The 18,947-nt window shown below is 43.1% G+C and overlaps 1 protein-coding gene across 3 annotated transcripts in view; it reads right to left on the minus strand.

Moving 5' to 3' along the window:
* Positions 1 to 18,947, minus strand: part of ift88 (intraflagellar transport 88 homolog) — a 132,493-nt gene that overhangs the window by 58,127 nt on the left and 55,419 nt on the right. For all 3 annotated transcript variants that reach the window (XM_067986081.1, XM_067986082.1, XM_067986083.1), the window contains 5 exons: positions 16,940 to 17,010; positions 16,354 to 16,440; positions 11,309 to 11,408; positions 1,153 to 1,239; positions 23 to 209 (listed from right to left, as the gene is read on the minus strand). In XM_067986081.1, the coding sequence (XP_067842182.1) occupies positions 23 to 209; positions 1,153 to 1,239; positions 11,309 to 11,408; positions 16,354 to 16,440; positions 16,940 to 17,010 (532 nt within the window). The remainder of the gene's footprint in view (positions 1 to 22; positions 210 to 1,152; positions 1,240 to 11,308; positions 11,409 to 16,353; positions 16,441 to 16,939; positions 17,011 to 18,947) is intronic.

The following is an 18,947-nucleotide window of genomic DNA, read 5'->3' on the forward strand; positions in this document are numbered from 1 at the left end:
TATAAATGAAATTGCAACTCACCCAAATTATAGAGTGCTTCGGTAAAGGAGGAATCATTCCGCAGGGCTTCCTTATAAAATTCAGCTGCTTTCTCATAGTCACCACGTGCAAAGACACAGTTTCCTTTATTTGTCAGTGCTGCTGGATTATATCGATCAGCATTCATAGCAAGATCTGCGTATCGGTCTGCAAGTCCAAAATCATTTTCCTGCACAAATTCAGTGAAAATTAATCCCGGTTTGCATGGCCAACTTTTTGTATTTTCTTCCCCGCATCAATTACAGGAGATTCACCACAGCATTGTTTCAAATATAGGACATTCATAAAAAAGTAACATTTTGCACTACAGTCGCAATAGCAAAATAATTGCAGGTGCGAAATTTGCTCATTACAGATCATGCCAATTTGTAGCTTTATTAGATTTCAACCAAAGTGCCCAAGATTAAATGAAGGCTTTTCAGCTATTTAAACACAGTACCCTACACTGAGGTAATCCCATTAGCTCTTGGTTAGGCTTAGTAGGAGAGACCAATTCCTCCCAACACAAGTATACTTCCTGCACTAGCTGATTATTGAGAAGCACTGATGGTGACTGTAGAAATGTTCAAGGCGCAGATTATTCCACTCTCTTTGCCCAGTGATGAAGGGTGATGGAGAAGGCAACATTGAAAGCCTGAAGATGGGAAAATATAAATAAAACAATTTTGGACTCATGTTACCTACCTCTTCAGTTGGGAAAACGTGTTCCATTTTGCAATATCTGAATCTTCAATTTTTTTGTTTTTATAGAAAAACATTTTTAAATTTATAAATGCATCAAGAATTGAATGAGTCCTTCCTTTTCTATGTGGATCAGTACAATACCAAGTGGTGCATTTAATCATTGAGCCAATAATGGCATATTGTACTTTTAATAAAGAGACACTGACTGATCCACTGATTTTATTTGGTCAGTGAATTAAAAAAAGCGATAATACATTGGCTGGTAAATGTTGAATTCCAAATGTGGAATTGCAAGATCCATGCATATAATGCTTCAATATCATATGAACCGCTGCAAAACCATTTCAAATCTGACATGCTTGTGTACTGTGTCTGCTAATTTGCAAATGCCGTAATTGTGACATATTTTAATATTCTTCAACACCTACCAAAAAGTAAAGGAAAGAGAGGTTTGTTGCAGCTGCGCTCTTAACCCGGCTATCCTTCTTCTCAAACATTTTCAGAGTCTCCACAGCCTACAAAACAAAAATGGCAATATATTAATTTATTTGTCTTTCAAAAAAATGCTTAAAGCTAAGGTTATAAGATATGAGAATCCTAGTCTGATAATTAAAAAGATTAATTTTTATTTCTGATCAAATGGCAATCCCAGAATTCCATCAATGTGAAATAACACAAACTTAGTACTAAAAAATAGCTTAATATATAAATTAAATACATGACTGCATTAGAATAGGGATGAAAGCACACATTTGTAAGATTACATAAATTTAAAACTATAATATCAATATCAAATATAACGGCAGGTAAAGATTACATAGTCATATAGAACTGTTCAGTTTACAGTTCTTGAAAGAATATTCTCAGCCCATGGATAATATAGTTTCACTCTGCTACTTTTAGTTATATTCTTCCATGTTATGGAAAACAGGTTAGAAGGTATGATGGTGGATAAGCAGTGGCAGACATTTAAAAAGATATTTTATGACTTTTACCAAAAATATATCCCAGTAAGGAGGAAAGACTCCACGAGAAGGGTGTACCAACCATGGTTAACTAAGGAAGTTGAGGATGGTATCAAGTTAAAAGAAAAGGCATACAACGTGGCAAAGATTAGTGGTAAGCCCGAAGATTGGGAAAACTTTAGAAACCAGCAAAGGAGGACTAAAAAAATAGTAATGAGGGAGAAAATAGATTATGAGAGTAAACTGGCAAGAAATATAAAAACTGACAGTAAGAGCTTTTATAAGTATATAAAAAGGAAGAGAGTAGCTAAAGTAAATATAGGTCCCTTAGAGGATGAGACTGGGGAAATAATAATGGAAAGTACGGAAATGGCAGAGGTGTTGAACAGATATTTTGGGCTCAATTTTAAACCTAAATTGTGGGTGGGTTGGGGTGGGGGGACTGCGAAAATTGCAGAAATGTAGAGCGGGTTTGGAAGCCGGCTCCAACCCGCCGACTTCCCCACAGACACACCTGTGTGTGCGCGGATGTCCCGAATCTGGAAGTCCCGCCGGCAATTGAACATAATTTGAGTGTTCCTTAAATCAGGATAATGTCTAAAGATAATGTCTAAAGATTTTTAGTACTATCAACTCGAGTCATTCTATTTACTGGTCTAGTTGTCAGTGTCGTAAAAAGCTTCCACTTATTTTTAAAAAAATTAAATCTCCAACAATAATTAAAAGCTGAAGGAATGAGACTCCATACTTGTAGAAGTTAATTTTCAATGCCAGCGAGGTTGTTTGGCAGTAATTAAGATTTACCATGCCATTAAAAGGGTACTTAGACTGGAATGAACAAGCCCTAACATTTTGTGGCGTGTTTAGTCCATATCTACGACATCAGTATAAGAACTTCACACTATTCAATACATTTGAATGGGGAGCCAGGCCTGGAGATGCCATTTTTGCACATTTTACGGAGGGGCAGCGCATCTCTGACAGCAACTTCCGGATTTTCATGTTCAACTGCGCAACTGCACTCACCAGAAGTTGCTGTCCGATTTGCGTAGAAATAACGTTGAAGCTAAGCTCAGCGTTATTTTCACTGCAAAATCTGGCCCAATAGAAATAAGGCTTTTTATTAAACATGTGCCCAAATAAAGCACAGGTAACACACTGCAAGCAGCTGCTATCAGATGGATGAGCGAAAATATGAAAACATAAATGAGTGTACATACAAAACATACTAACTACATCAATATAGAGTTTAAGATTAATATGAGATTATCACTAACAGATAATCCACCACCCAAATACATTCAAAATGCATTTGGATATTAAGATGAGACAATTAGGGTACTTGAGGGATAAGCTTCAAATGGCCTATAACTTATTTTTTATATTGATAGGTTCTTATCACTTATGATGCTACAGTTTTGTACAGTAATCTAAAAATTAACAAGATCTCAATGTGAGAAAGGGTGTGCATATGTCCTGAAACATAGAACATACAAGTGGTTGGGATGGTGTACTAGGCTTTCACCTCTGGGACTTGGATTTAAATCCAGCCCATTCTGATGGTATGAAGTCTCTGCCTGCTGCCTGTGAGAATCTTACATGAAATGAGTTTAGCAGTCTCAATTTAGTTCCTAGTAAGCATAAGCCCACAACACAGAACTGCCCCTAATTTGGCAATATTGGTACTAAATTGACACTCTTATTCAGAGAAGCCACTGGGTAGCTCATGTGCTTCTAAGTTTAGGATTCAGGCACATTGTTGGAGCAAAGTAGAGGAAACTTAATTGCGCATCTAATTTTGCTCTGCTCAACCTGGAGTGCTTGATGCTGACACTGGAGGGTAGATTTTCGTCTCCACTGCACAGGTGGTAAAGTGGCAGGGCGGAATTGTATGTCCTTTATAGAACCTGCTTAATTTTCATTCTGTTAAAATTAATGGAATGAAAATCAAATGGGTTCTATAAAGGACAGGCAATCCGCTCCGCCAGATTACTGCCCAAGTGGTGGATGAAAGTGTACTCCTGGGTGTACATAGCTAAGTGTTCCATTCCCCACACTAGCTTCTAATGTCTCATGAGAACAAAAATTGTCATACATATGTAAAGATATCATACGAGAACAAAAATGCTAACCTAGAAAACTAGCAGCTGCTTAAAGTGACACAACTCAAAAAGCTGACAATTCAAGACACTTCTAACAAGTGGCAATAAGTAGTTTCATGTGCTTTGTAACTTAAATGGTAGGCATACAGAATATTCCTTCAATTAGAGGAATAACAAACATATATACACAAAAGCTTGATGGGAAAATCCAAATGCGGATGGCATAAACTTGGTGCTGCATTCTGGTTATTTTGAACTACTTTCATACTTCAAAATTGACAGATTTTTAATCTAATAAAAAAAGAAACAACAAAGTCACCTAAAAGTTACTGCAACAGTAAATCTCCCACTTTTAAACCCCTCTCCCCAACCCCCATGCCCCAGTTCACCAAGGCAGTCTATCCCCTCTGGACACACTCAACACACTCAATTCATTATACTCCGTCCAACTCACCACTCTTTCATGGTGATGTTGGGGTAAATTTTAACTGCGAGCCGGGAAGGAAGTTGGGGGGGGGAGATTTTCGGGTGTGAAATTCAGAAGGTAAGTTTTATTTTTATTTGTTCATGGGATGTGGGCGTCGCTGGGAAGGCCAGCAGTTATTGCCCATCCTTAACTGCCCTTGAGAAGGTGGTGGTGAGCTGCCTTCTTGAACCGCTGCAGTCCGTGTGGTGAAGGTTCTCCCACAGTGCTATTAGGTGGGGAGTTCCAGAATTTTGACCCAGCAACGATGAAGGAACGGCGATATATTTCCAAGTCGGGACGGTGTGTGACTTGGAGGGGAACGGGCAGGTGGTGTTGTTCCCATGTGACCGCTGCCCTTGTCCTTCTAGGTGGTAGAGGTCGCGGGTTTGGGAGGTGCTGTCGAAGAAGCCTTGTCGAGTTGTTGCAGTGCATGTGGATGGTACACACTGCAGCCACATTGCGCCGGTGGTGGAGGGAGTGAATGTTTAGGGTGGTGGATTGGGTGCCAATCAAAGCGGGCTGCTTTGTCCTGGATAGTGTTGAGCTTCTTGAGTGTTGTTGGAGCTGCACTCATCCAGGCAAATGGAGAGTATTCCATCACACTCCTGACTTGTGCCTTGTAGATGGTGGAAAGGCTTTGGGGAGTCAGGAGGTGAATCATTCGCCACAGAATTCCCAGCCTCTGACCTGCTGTTGTAGCCACAGTATTTATGTGGCTGGTCTAGTTAAGTTTCTGGTCAATGGTGACCCCCAGGATGTTGAAGATGAGGGATTCGGCGATGGTAATGCCTTTGAATGTCAAGGGGAGGTGGTTAGACTCTCTCTTGTTGGAGATGGTCATTGCCTGGTACTTGTCTGGTGTGAATGTTACTTGCCACTTATCAGCCCAAGCCTGGATGTTGTCCAGGTCTTGCTGCATGTGGGCACGGACTGCTTCATTATCTGAGGGGTTGCGAATGGAACGGAACACTCTGCAATCATCAGCGAACATCCCCATTTCTGACCTTATGATGGAGGGAAGGTCATTGATGAAGCAGCTGAAGATGGTTGGGCCTAGGACACTGCCCTGAGGAACTCCTGCAGCAATGAGATGATTGGCCTCCAACAACCACTACCATCTTCCTTTGTGCTAGGTATGACTCCAGCCACTGGAAAGTTTTCCCCCTGATTCCCATTGATTTCAATTTTACTAGGGCTCTTTGGTGCTACACTCGGTCAAATGCTGCCTTGATGTCAAGGGCAGTCACTCTCACCTCACTTTTGGAATTCAGCTCTTTTGTCCATGTTTGGACCAAGGCTGTAATGAGGTCTGGAGCTGAGTGGTCCTGGCGGAACCAAACTGAGCATCGGTGAGCAGGTTATTGGTAAGTAAGTGCCGCTTGATAGCACTGTCGACGAAACCTTCCATCACTTTGCTGATGATTGAGAGTAGACTGATGGTAAGTGGGTCGCGATCGCAACGAGGCCAATCAATTGCACATCTGGGTTTCACGCCCGGCAGCAAACCTGATTGATAGGCTGGCTGGCTGTCGGGCAGGGAGATTAGCTGCAGCAGGTCGCAGCTGGGGATTCGAGGAGATCATCATCGGGGGAGGGGGGGACGGTGTGGCAAGGAAGAGATCGGGGGGGTTAGGGAAGAAGATCGGGATGCCGAGGACGAGATCGGGTGGGGGGGGGGGGGGGGCTGGGAAGAAGATCGGGGAACCAGGAAGAAGATCGGGGGGTGGGGCGGGAACAAGATCGGGGAGGCCGAGGAAGAGATCGGGGGACCGGGAAGAAGATCGTGGGGCTAGGAAAGAAGATTGGAGGGGGAAGAAGAGCGGGGAGGCCAAGGAAGAGATCGGGAGGGACCGGGAAGAAGATCAGGGGTTCGAGGAAGAGATCGAGGGGGCCAAGGATGAGATCCAGGGGCCGAGGAAGAGATCGGGGGGCCGAGGAAGAGATCGGGGGGCAGGCCAAGGAAGAGCTCGGGGGGCAGGCCAAGGAAGAGATCGGGGGGCAGGCCAAGGAAGAGATCGGGGGGCAGGCCAAGGAAGAGATCGGGGGGCCTAGGAAGAAGATCAGGGTGGGGGTGGGGGGCTGAGGAAGACATTGGGGGGATGCTGAGGAAGAGATCGGTGGGAGGGCCTGAAGAAGAGATTGGGGGACCTAGGAAGGATTGGGGAGGCCGGGAAGAAAATCGGGGGACGGGAAGAAAATCGGGAGGCTGGGAAGAAGATCGGAGGTCGCTGGAGGTCGGGTGAAGAGTCGGAGGTAGGTGGGGGGCGGCCGATCGCGGGGGTCCCGATGGCCAGGTGAGCTCGTTAGGCCTGAAGCACTCCTGCTCCTCCAGCCCACAAGCAGTGCAATAAAGGCACTTACCTTATGGATTCGGCCCTCCCTGTCTGCTTTCACCTGAGGTGAATAGGAAGCGATGGGAAACCCAAACACGTAAGGTTAAATTTGTTTTATTATTACAATACACAAAATATTAAGTACCTCAAGTATCTTAATGAGATACATTGCCCTTGTAAGTATAGGCCCGCCGGCTTTAAATGGGGCTGGGACTTTCTAGTGTCTGCTGTCCACACACATTCAAACCTGCCTGGGTTAAACCCAGATGTAGGCGTGTTGGGGCCAAGATGTGGTCCCTCTCTGAAAACGGATTATTTTTACCACCCACCCGCCTCCCACAAACCCATTCTTGGGGGGTTAAAATTTAACCTATTCTCTTCACTTCCAACCCTTCCAGTTCGTACTGGCACTACATTCCCTCTCCAACCGAGTTAAGCTGACAGTCTTCTTCCACTCTCTTGTTCATGCTAGCACTTTACCTTCCCACTACCTATCAACTATTACTAGCTCTGGCCTTGCTTCACCAGCCCAAAGTGCCACTTCCCAGCTTCTCCCATCAATCCCCCACCAAAGCACTGCTGCCATTCTACCCCCTCTCTCTCTTCCCTTTATTATCACCTAATCCTCCCTTCATTGCCATCCATTTCCCTCTCTTTCCCCATCATTTTCCCCTTCTTTCTCCCTTTCATTGCCAATGGTTTCCCCTTCATTGTCATTCATTTGCCCCTTTCATTTTCAGCCATTTCACAAGATAGTTATGGATAAGGAAGGACATTAGCTAAGATCCTAAAGTCCCCATTGCAGCATCCAATTATTTCTTAAATGATTCCAGGATTGTTGTCTCCACTACTCTTTCCAGAAGTCTGTTCCATACATTGATCAATCTGTGTATGAAGAAGAAAGTCCAGATATTCGTACTAAATTTACCTTTTTCTAGAAAGAACTTGTGTCCCCTTTTGGACTCTTGCAATTTAATTTAAACATACAGATAGAAAAAGACTGGCTGGTCCATTAAGTCTGTTCCATTCAGCCATGTTGCAACTAAGCAATGCTACCTCCCCCCTACATATTCCCTAACCACCAAAAGGTATGTAAACTCTGGGACAGGCAAAACAGGAAATAAAAAAAACCCTAGGGGAAAAAAGAATTCTAGGAAATTCCTCTCTAACTCTCAAAGGCGATAAAAAATGTGGTCCAGGAAATAACAATGACCACAACATTCTTTTCCCAACATCCCTCCTACTTTTTGTATGCAACAGTATCAGCTTCCTCCAGGCACTTGTCCCACTCCCTTTGGAATGTTTGCAGCTAATCTGTATCCACTGCATGAGCCGGCAACCTGTTCCAAAGGTCAATAACCCACTCGGAAAAGAAAAACCTCCTAACATCTAACCTGGTTCTATGCTTACACAGCTTCCTAACTTATCCAATTCAAATAATCTGTCCACATGTACACCATCCAGTCTTTTCATTATTTTAAATGTTTCAAATCAAGTCTCCCCAAATTCTACACTTTTCTAGAATAAAGAAACCCAGCTCCCTGTATCATGATAGCTAAGGTTTTTAGACTAGGTATTACACTAGTGACCCTCTAATGAACCTTTTCTAGGGCCTCTATATCTCCCACCATGTGAGGGGGCCAGAACTGGACACAATAAATATTCAGATTTACCTTTTCCATTCCCTTAACTATTTTATATACATTTACTGTCTTTCATTTTCTTCAATTTGCCCCCTTTCATTGCCATCCATTTTTATATTTGTTCATGGTAAATGGGCATTACTGCCAAGGCTGCATTTATTGTCCATCCCTTGTTGCCTTGAAAAGTTGGTGGTGTGCCTTTCGCTTGAACCACTGCAGTTCTTGCGCTGATAGTGGTCCCATGATAGTTAGGCAGGAAATTACAGAATTTTGACCCAACAATGAGAGAATGGTGATTTATGTTTGTCAGAATGGTGTACGATTTGGAGATTTTGGAGGTGATGGTGCTCCATGATATTGTTGCTCTTCTCCTTGGTGATAGAGATTGTGGGGCTGGGGGGGATTGTTGAAGCAAGCTTAGTGAGCTGTTGCAGTGCATCCTGTAAATAGTACATATTGCAGCCACAGTGTGCTGGTGATGGAGCTGGGGAATATTGAACTCAGTGGTGGGGCACCAATCAAATGAGCTGCTTTGACGGTTTCAAGCTTTGAGTGTTGTTGCAGCTGCACTTATCCATAGTCGGAAGAATGGATAGTTCAGTGGGGTGGTTGTCTGGCTGGAGGAGGTTTCAGAGATGGGGAGGAGCAAAGGAAGAGATTCTTAAATTGGAGCTAATTCAGGTCAGCAACGACAGGGGAATAGGTGAGCACGGTTTGGTGTGGCATAAGCTGAAGTTTACACAAAATGGAGGTCGGATAGGAGAGCATTAGAGCAGTCGAGTCTAGAGGCGGCAAAGCATGGATAAGGGTTATCGCAGCAGATGGGATGAGGTAGGGGCAGAGGTGGGCAATATTACGGAGGTGGAAGTAGGCAGCGTTTGAGATGCAAAGGATATGGGGTTGTACGCTCAGCTTGGGGTCGAATAGGATGCAAAGGTTATGAACAGTCTGGTTCAGCCTAAGACAATGGCCGGGGAGGGGATGGAATTAGAGGCAAGGGAATGGAGTTTGTTGTGGGGGCCAAAGACAATAGCTTCGGTCTTCCTAATGTTTAAATGGAAGAAATTGCAGCTCATCCAAGATTGGATGTTGGACAAGCAGGCTAACAACACAGGAATAAAGAGAGATGGTGAGAAGGTAGGCTGACTGTCATCAACGTATATGTGGTAGCTAACCCAGTGTCTGCAGGTGATATCACCAAGGGGCTGCGTGCAGATGGGGAACGAGGGGGGCCCAAGGATAGATCCTTGGGGCATTCCTGAGGTAATAATGCGGGGCGGGAAGAGAAGCCATTGCTGGAAAAGCTCTGCTTATGATCAAATAGGTAAGAATGTAACAAAGCAAGGGTATTCTTGCTGAGCTGAACAATGGAGGATAAGCACTGGAAGAAGATAGTGCAGCTGACTGTGTCAAAGGCCAAGGAGGACAAGGAGAGATAATGCACCATAGTCACAGTCATGAGAATGTCATTTGCAACTTTGCTTAGGACCATTTTGGTGCTACAGCAGGGAAGGAAACCTGATTGGGGTGATTCAAATGTGGAGTTCTGGGAAAAATGGGCACGGATTTGGGGGGCGACAACATGTACAAGGACTTTGGAGAGGGAAAGAAGGCCTGAAAAAATTTGTTCGCACACAAGGTACAGAACCAGTTAATATGTACAAGATTTGTTCATTTGTCCAGACAAACTAATAATTCTGTCCTGACAAACCAACAAATCTTGTACATGCATTTGGTTTACCCAATTTATCTGACTGTCCAAACAAATTGCATCTCCGACAAATGGAGCTCACTGTTACATGGAAAAAGTAGCTCCAAGCAGCACTGGGTCAGAAGGTAAGGTTAGAGAAAGCTTTGCATGTGGAGGGTGAACTTCTTTCAAAAGAAAATGAGAAAGACCACAGTTACAGTAGATAATCTAACTTTCTTCTTCATTTGTTTAACTTCTACATACATGTAGGATTACACCAAAGTAATTTTTTATGTTTGCTCAGCCTTTTTTTGCCGTATCCTTGTAACTCTTTTTTGGATGGATGATTTGTTGGCATGATTATCTGTTGTTGCCAATAGGCCAACAATGGAGACCAAATCTGAAGATCTTCTGATTGTGCCTCAGTGATTAGGCCACTTTCCACAGTGGCTCGATCCAGATTAGTGGGATGAGGGATGAGAATTCTGCCTGCTGCTACAGTATAGTGCTATGCAATGTTGGGGTGTAGTGAGAAGAAAACCCAAAAGTTTACCCCAGATTTATTTTTGCCTTTTCCCATTTAAAAATCAGCAATTTTCCTGCTTTCCTCCACACCTAAGTCCCCTTGTGTCACATAGTGAGAGTGGAGAGGCACCATTCTGTCAGACCTCTACTGCTGCTGTACCCCATCTTTCAAGATCTCATTCCATGAATTTAATGTTTACCTTGAACCCAGTCATTGATGTCAGTCACAATAATGAGTCAACTAGGGAGAGTTTTTGAATGACACATCATCACAAACTGACACAGCAAACTTAATTCCAAAAAACAAAATGTATTCAGAATGTAAACTCAATGCCTTTACAGCAATTGAAAACTCATGAAAATGCCAGGAAACCTTTCACAAACTTTTGAAAAGAATTTGCAAAAGCACGAGGCTACCATTAATAAACTGAACCATAGATGAACAAGATAAAATGGAGATTTACATTTTCCTGCAGGAAACAGGAAGAAAAATGTTAAGGTACATCACCAGAGTAACTCTTTGTATGCAGTGGGAGCTGAGGGAAAACGAGCTTGCAAAGGGAAGTCTGATGAAGAAGCACACCCGAAATGAAAACCTAACTTTCTCTTTTAAATGCTGATCAACCTGCTGGGCATTTCCTGCACTTTCTGTTTTGTGATTACATAATTCTTGTGTCTCTCAACTGAAAAAAAATACAAGTGTAAATTCTTGTACGGTAATTTTACAACTTTTTTTTCCATTTGGATAGCATTATTGGATGTTTGTGGAGGTTAAATAAATATGAAAGAATAAATTATGGTCCATATTTTGGAACAGTTTACAAGTATCCAGTAGAAATAACAGTGGTGCCCTGTGTTACCTGGTTAAAATCCCTTTGTCTCAGGTAAGTAATGGCTTTGTTAATTTCCAGGTCATTAGCCAGTTCAACATATTGGGAAGCCTTCACCATTTCCACACACCTGCAACAATTAACAATATCAAATATGAAGCATTTCTTAAAAACAAAGTCCAGATTCTTTTCACATTACAGTTCAAGTTACAACATTTTTTGGGGGAAGAAAGGGGGACGACAAAGAGAGTTTATACTAATCAAAGTGAAGATTTCAGTGTTAGAGCATTGAATATGTTTCCATTTTTTGGATCCTACATCAGGATTAGCATTCCTCGGTTAGATGCGTAATAAGTTTCCCACTAAACCAAAATGTGTCTCAACATTGTCACCTACAGCGCCAGTGTCAGGTTTTCATTTCCCACATTAAATATCAATGTAGCTTCTAGATGAGGCTGCCAAACAAGTGTCAAATTATGGTTAAGTTGTGCTGTGGATTTATAGCCATCAAAAAGCTGGTTGGCTCAACTTATTTCCTTACTCCTTTATAACCAAAGAGAGGAAAAGTTTAGCCCAACAATCTAGTCTTTATTAAAACCCAAGATCATAAGATTGGATATCAGCGTTCTAACTCACTGTGATGCCCCATTTCCTGATTACAAATACGGAATGCACTGTTGTATTTTAATGCACCAAAGTGAAACTTGGATACAAGTTCAAATGCGCTCTATAGCCCTGATTCTGAGAGTCCAGCAAAATCAAGGTTGTGCTCAACCGTGGAGTTTTTGCAACTGCGCTGGCAGCGGAGAGGCTCCCTATACATGGAAAAGGTGTTCAAGGAGTCCTCCATGTTAGTAGGCTTGGATGTGCACAATTGGACAAGGCAGCAGCACCTAAAGGGCAGCTGCTTGCTCTGAACGAGGAGTTAATGAGTGCAGTAGCTGGTTGGAAGCAAACATTCCTTGCAAAATGTGTGCCGTGATGGCTATGAGGAAGATTTCAGTGCTTAGCACCGATTTATTGGCGGCCCTGCTGCAGGAGGCAGCAAAGGAGAGTGACACTCTTGGGAATGAAAAGCCACCCATCTTTAAGCAGAGGACCAAGCTGCCGAAGTAAAAGCCAAGAAGTGAGTTAGTGCAGTCTCCTAGATCCATCAAACCTAGGAGCAAATACGGAAAACGTTTGCTAGTATCAGAAGCATTGCAACATGTGTACCCATTTTTGTACATATAGAATCATAGAAAGTTACAGCACAGAAGGAGGCCATTCGGCCCATCATGTCCGTGCTGGCCGAAAAAGAACTATCCAGCTTAATCCCACTTTCCAGCACCTGGTCTGTAGCCCAGTAGGTTACAGCACTTCAATTGCTCATCTAAGTACTTTTTAAGTGAGTTGAAGGTTTTTGCCTCTACCACCCTTTCAGGCAGTGAGTTCCAGACCCCCACCACCCTAGGCAAAAACATTTCTCCTCAGCTCCCCTCTAATCCTACTACCAATGACTTTAAATCTATGCCCCCTGGTCACTGACCCCTCTGCTAAGGGAAATAGGTCCTCCTTAGACAGTCTATCTAGTCCCTTGATAATTTTATATACCTTGATTAAATCTCCCCTCAGACTCCATTGTTCCAAAGAAAACAACCCCAGCCTATCCAATCTTTTCTCATAGTTAAATTCTCCAGCCCTGGCAACATCCTCATAAATCTCCTCTGTACCCTCTCGAGTGCGATCACATCTTTCCTGTAATGTGGTGACCAGAACTGTATGCAGTACTCAAGCTGTGGCCTAACCAACGTTTTATACAGTTCTAGCATAACTTCCCTGCTCTTATATTCTATGCCTTGGCTAACAAAGGAAAGTATCCCATATGCCTTTTTAAACACCTTATCTACCTGTCCTGCTACCTTCAGGGATCTGTGGACATGCACTCCAAGGTCCCTTTGTTCATCTATACCTCTTAGTATCATCCCATTTATAGTGCACTCCCTTGCCTTGTTTGCCCTCCCCAAAAGCATTACCTCACACTTCTCTGGATTGAATTCCATTTGCCACTTTTCTGCCCACCTGACCAGTCCATTGTTATCTTCTTGCAGTCTACAGCTTTCCTCCTCACTATCAAACGCACGGCCAATTTTTGTATCATCTGCAAACTTCTTGATCAAGCCCCCCACTTTCAAGTCCAAATCATTTATACCACAACAAGCAAGGGACCCAGTACCGATCCTTGCAGGACCCTACTGGAAACAGCCTTCCAGTCGCAAAAACACCCGTCAACCATTACTCTTTGCTTCCTGCCACTGAGCCAATTTTGGGTCCGACTAGCCACTTTCCCTTGGATCCCACGGGCTTTTACTTTTTTGACCAGTCTGCCAAGTGGGACCTTGTCAAAAGCCTTGCTAAAATCCATGTACACTACATCGAATGCACTACCCTCATCGACCCTCCTTGTTACCTGCTCAAAAAATTCGATCAAGTTAGTCAGACACAACCTTCCCTTAACAAATCCATGCTGACTGTCCTTGATTAACCCGAGCATTTCTAAATGATGATTTATGCTGTCCCTCAGAATCGATTCCAATAATTTGCCCACCACCGAGGTTAGACTGACTGGCCTATAATTACTCGGTCTATCTCTTTTTCCCTTTTTAAACAATGGTACAACGTTAGAAATCCTCCAATCCTCCGGCACCGTGCCTGTATCCAGGGAGGATTGGAAAACGATGGTCAGAGCCTCTGCTATTTCCTCCCTTGCTTCTCTTAACAGCCTGGGTTACATTTCATCCGGGCCTGGCGATTTATCTACTTACAAAGATGCTAATCCCCTTAATACTTCCTCTCTCCTATGTTTATCCCATCCAATATTTCACACTCCTCCTCCTTAACTACAATCACTGCATCATCCCCCTCTTTTGTGAAGACAGACGCAAAGTATCCATTAAGAACCATACCCACCTCCACACATAGGTCACCTTTTTGGTCTCCAATAGGCCCTACTCTTTCCTTAGTTATCCTCTTGCTCTTTATGTATTTATAAATCATTTTTGAGTTTTCCTTAATTTTACTTGCCAATATTTTTTCATGCCCTCTCTTTGCTTTCCTAATTTTCTAATTTCCTTTTTAATTTCACCCCTGCACTTTCTGCAGTATTGAGCTCTTGGTGTCTGACATAAGCTTCCTTTTTTGCCTTATCTTACCCTGTATGCTCCTTGTCATCCAGGGGGCTCTAGATTTGGCAGTCCCACCCTTTTTCTTTGTGGGAACATGTTTCCTCTGAACCCCTTGAATCTCCCCCTTGAATCCCCCCCACTGCTCTGACACATGCTTACTTTTCATCCATAGGAGGTATGGCACGAATGTAAATGTTTCTGCCCGGCACCCTCAAGGAGACTGCATGCAAAGACTATTAATCTCCTCCCTCAAACTCTTTCATACAACATAAGGTAGTGGGCACAACTGCAGAGGTCCACAGCAACATCTTGCACATAGCATTTCAAAATCCTGTTCACAAAGAGTACTGCCAACAGAAACTCTATGTTAACTAGTTTGCAAAGTCCTGGTCCTTTGATGGAGATCGTCAGATGCTATTTGGGGTGCTCAGGTAGTTGTTATTATCTTTCTAAATGTGTTCTGCTTACAGGTCAATGCTACACACAACCAAAGAGAGGACCAGGACAGGTGGGAGGCCTGACATGTTAAAGCAGCTAATGCAACATGAGGACATGGGTCTCACCCTTTTTGGCCGAGAAGCTGTGGATGAGATTGGAGGCATGGAGACACCACCATGCAAATATCCTCCATTCATTAATATACTTCCCATACTCACTTTCTTAATCCTCAAGCAGCTGCATGAGGCACAACATGTCTTATGATCTTTGACAACACTGTCTTGGGATGTATTGTAAATCTTATTCTTTTTCTCTTCCTAAAGGTTCTTCCCAAGATGAAGCAGCAGCAAGTGACATCACTGACCTAGCACATCACGCCAGGTTGTGACAAGCACTTCTCTTTCCCCTAGCACCAGCATAGATTCTAGCATCCCAAAGAGTTTAGGGAGTGATCTAAGGAAGGTGCACTGGTGAATTACAATTCACAAGTAAATCAGACCAAATGCAGGTGGCAGGAGAGAAAGAAGAAAGATCTAGCCAGGTTGCGAGCCACACCAAGTCAATTATAAGGACAAGGAATTGATATTCTACTGGACGGGAGTTAATGCAGGAAAAAAATTATTTGAAACATAAGTATGCCACAGGCAGCCTGCAACAGCCTGCTCACCCATCTTGCTGACCTATGTTGGCTCCCCATCCCAAAATGCCTCAAGTTTAAAATCCTCGTCCTCAACTTCAAATTCCTCTATAGCCTCATCCCACTCTACCTCTGCACTCTCTTCCAACCATATATGCTTCCTTGAAGCCTTTGTTACTCTGACTCTGGCTTCTTGGGCATTTCTTCCTCTCTGTGCCCTACCACTGGCGGCAAAGCCTTTAGCCATCTGATTTCCACTTTCTGGAATTTTGCTCCATAAACTCCTTCGGTTGCCACCCCTCTATCCTTTAAAAAGCTCCTCAAAGCCCATCGCTTTACCAAGTTTGTGGTTCCCACTCTCCCCTTTCTGACACACCTTCTATAAAGTGCCTTGGGTTGTGTTTTAGTTAAAAGTTCAATATAAGTGGAATTTGTTGTAGCTGAATTTGTTCTGGGCATAATGCATTGGTGTAATAGTACATTGCACTATGTGGTTCGAAAGCACAAAGCACCAAAAAATGAACTCCTAAACTTACCAAGGCTGAAGGAAAAAATATTGGGCATTTGCTACTAGACTACACTCACAGACCTCTTGATGGCAGGTTCAAGAACAACATTAACAGATGTTCAGGAGCAGGCTACCCACATACCTTCTTTGTTGGAGAACGATGCACTTGCAACTTTTATACTGGTGCGATTAATACCTTGTATTTGAGGCTAAATACAGACATAATTATCCTGTCCAGGATTTTTCATTGTAACTTTTTCTTGAAGTTATTTGATTAAGACAGTCAATCCAGAGTTGGTCTAATAAACCAAATTAACTCAGTTCCTACCAGTCATATCCAGCAGCAAAAGACGCTTCAATCGCAGGTGCTATCAACTTAGCTGCTGTCATGATAAATCTCTCTGCCATTGCTTTCCTGCAAAATTGAACATTTATAGAATATAGATACATCTGTCTTTGCAATAAAATATTTAACACAGTTGTGGCACAGTCCAAAATGGTTGTCTTTCATGGTTTTTCTAAATTTTATGTCTAAATTCCTCTAAAAGGAGACCAATGAAAAGAATAATTTTAATGGCAAGAATTTGATGTTTGAAAATGTCTGCTTCTCTAATTCTGTATTCCTACCAGAAAATTCAGCTACATGATTCCTATACAAGAATATGGTATTAATATATAAATATTAGTGAAATCAACATTAATTACTTCGACTGTGATCTGCTTTCTACAAAACATCAAGTAGCTCATAAATATGAAGTTATTAGCCTACTAGAACAAGCGACTTAAAAAAAATATTGAAATGTGATTCTTGTTGCAGGTTGGTTGGAGCGCAATTATTAACAGGAATAACTTGTTCCAGAGTTAGCAATTTTAAAAATGGTATGTTAGTTTGCAAAACAGCAGACGTATGCTACCGTTCTCGCTCCATTTGTCTGAGTGGGTCATTCTTGATGGCTTCAATGACCAGATTCATATGTGGATCATCCTAAAAAAATTAAAAATAGTTTACAATGAGGCAAGTTTACTTTGAAGCAAAACTAATTATATTACATAATAGTATGCTACTTAACACAGTGTAAAATGGTTGTCAGAAAAATGTCAACCATGCATGTTTTACAATAACAGTCAGTGGATGCTTTGTCGTTAAGCCTGTGCTTGTAAGTAAAAATCATCAGGGAATTAAACTTCTTCGCAACACTGAGTTCGCCCCTATAGCTCAGTTTTAATGATCTTGCACCTCTCCTGGATTTGACCTGTAGAATTAAATTCTACAAGAAACAAAGGTGGTGACCTGAAGCAACGTTGAATGAAAGTAGCCTATGTTACTGCGTTAAATTATAAGAAACTGTATTAACACTTCGGAATTACTGATCTAACAATAGTGTTGTCAGATCAGGAATTCCTGCTGGATGCCAAAGAAAGCAGCAGCAGCAGCAGAAGTAGGAGTTGGAAGCTATGGTAAAGGGCACATGGGGGAAAGAGACTGTCTTTGTGAAGTAGGAGAAAGAAAAGCTTGTCTGTGAACTGGAGGGACAGAAGGGTGTTTCAGTGTGAACAGAAGGGAGAAAAGTGTTTCAATACTGCAGGGTGGGAAACAAGAAGGGCATCCCTGTATATTGAGGAGAAGAAGCATGTCTTTATCAAATGAGTGTCACTGTGAACTCAGCAAAGGAGAGAGAGTGCCACTGTGAACTCGGGAAGGGAGAGAGTCACTGCGAACCCGGGGAGAAAGAAAGAGTGTCGCTGTGAACTTGGGGAGGGAGAGTATCACAGTAAACTTGGGGAAGGAGAAAAAGTGTCACTGTGAACTCGGGGAGAGTGAAAGAGTGTCACTGTGTACCCGGGGAGGGAGAAGGAGTGTCACTGTGGACTTGGGGAGGGAGACAGAATGTCACTGTGAACACGGGGAGGGAGAAAGAGTGTCACTGTGAACACGGGGAGGGAGAAAGAGTGTCACTGTGAACCCAGGGAGGGAGAAAGAGTGTCACTGTGAACCCAGGGAGGGAGAAAGAGTGTCACTGTGAACTCTGGGAGGGAGACAGAATGTCACTGTGAACACGGGGAGGGAGAAAGAGTGTCACTGTGAACACGGGGAGGGAGAAAGAGTGTCACTGTGAACTCTGGGAGGGAGACAGAATGTCACTGTGAACACGGGGAGGGAGAAAGAGTGTCACTGTGAACACGGGGAGGGAGAAAAAATGTCACCGTGAACTCTGGGAGGGAGACAGAGGGCACCAAATTAGGTCATGTAGCGCCCATTGTTTCGGCGCTACACGGCCTCTCTGACATCCAAGATGGCGTCTTGGATGCACACGCACGTTTCCAGCATGATGTGCGCCAGGCGCCATCTTGGTATAGGAGTTAACGCAGGTGCAGATAACGAACACTGGAATCATGTAAAGAAGGGAGAGAATGGCTTCAATCAGTGTGTAATGCTGATTTAAAGTGATAGATACCATTTTGGGACTTAACGCTCAACTCAACGCACAGTCTTAACCCTGGCCATCTGAACGTGTCTTACATTGCCAGGAGGGCCCCCCACTAGGGCTATTTAAAGGGACCATGCAGGATTTGCAGATTAGTGGCTAGATTATTGCTTCTGGCTGCCGAGACATTTGCAACTGTTTCTGGAGGTCTCCTAGACTTGAATACTAGGACGCAAGGACATAGCCTAACATTTAGAGCCAGGATGTGCAGGAATGAAGTTAGGAAATACTTCTATACGCAAAGGGTGGGAGACTGCCATCTGCAGGAACGCTCTTCTGCAGATGGCAGTTGATGCTAGCTTACTTGTGAATGTTAAATCTGAGATTGATAGATTTCTGTGAACTAAGGGTATGGGGCTAAGGAGGGCAAACGGAGTTAAGTCACAGGTCCACCATGATCTCATTGAATGGTGGAACAGGGTCGAGGGGCTAAATG

The sequence above is a fragment of the Heptranchias perlo genome, chromosome 6, assembly GCF_035084215.1.
Source record: "Heptranchias perlo isolate sHepPer1 chromosome 6, sHepPer1.hap1, whole genome shotgun sequence".
NCBI lineage: Eukaryota > Metazoa > Chordata > Chondrichthyes > Hexanchiformes > Hexanchidae > Heptranchias > Heptranchias perlo.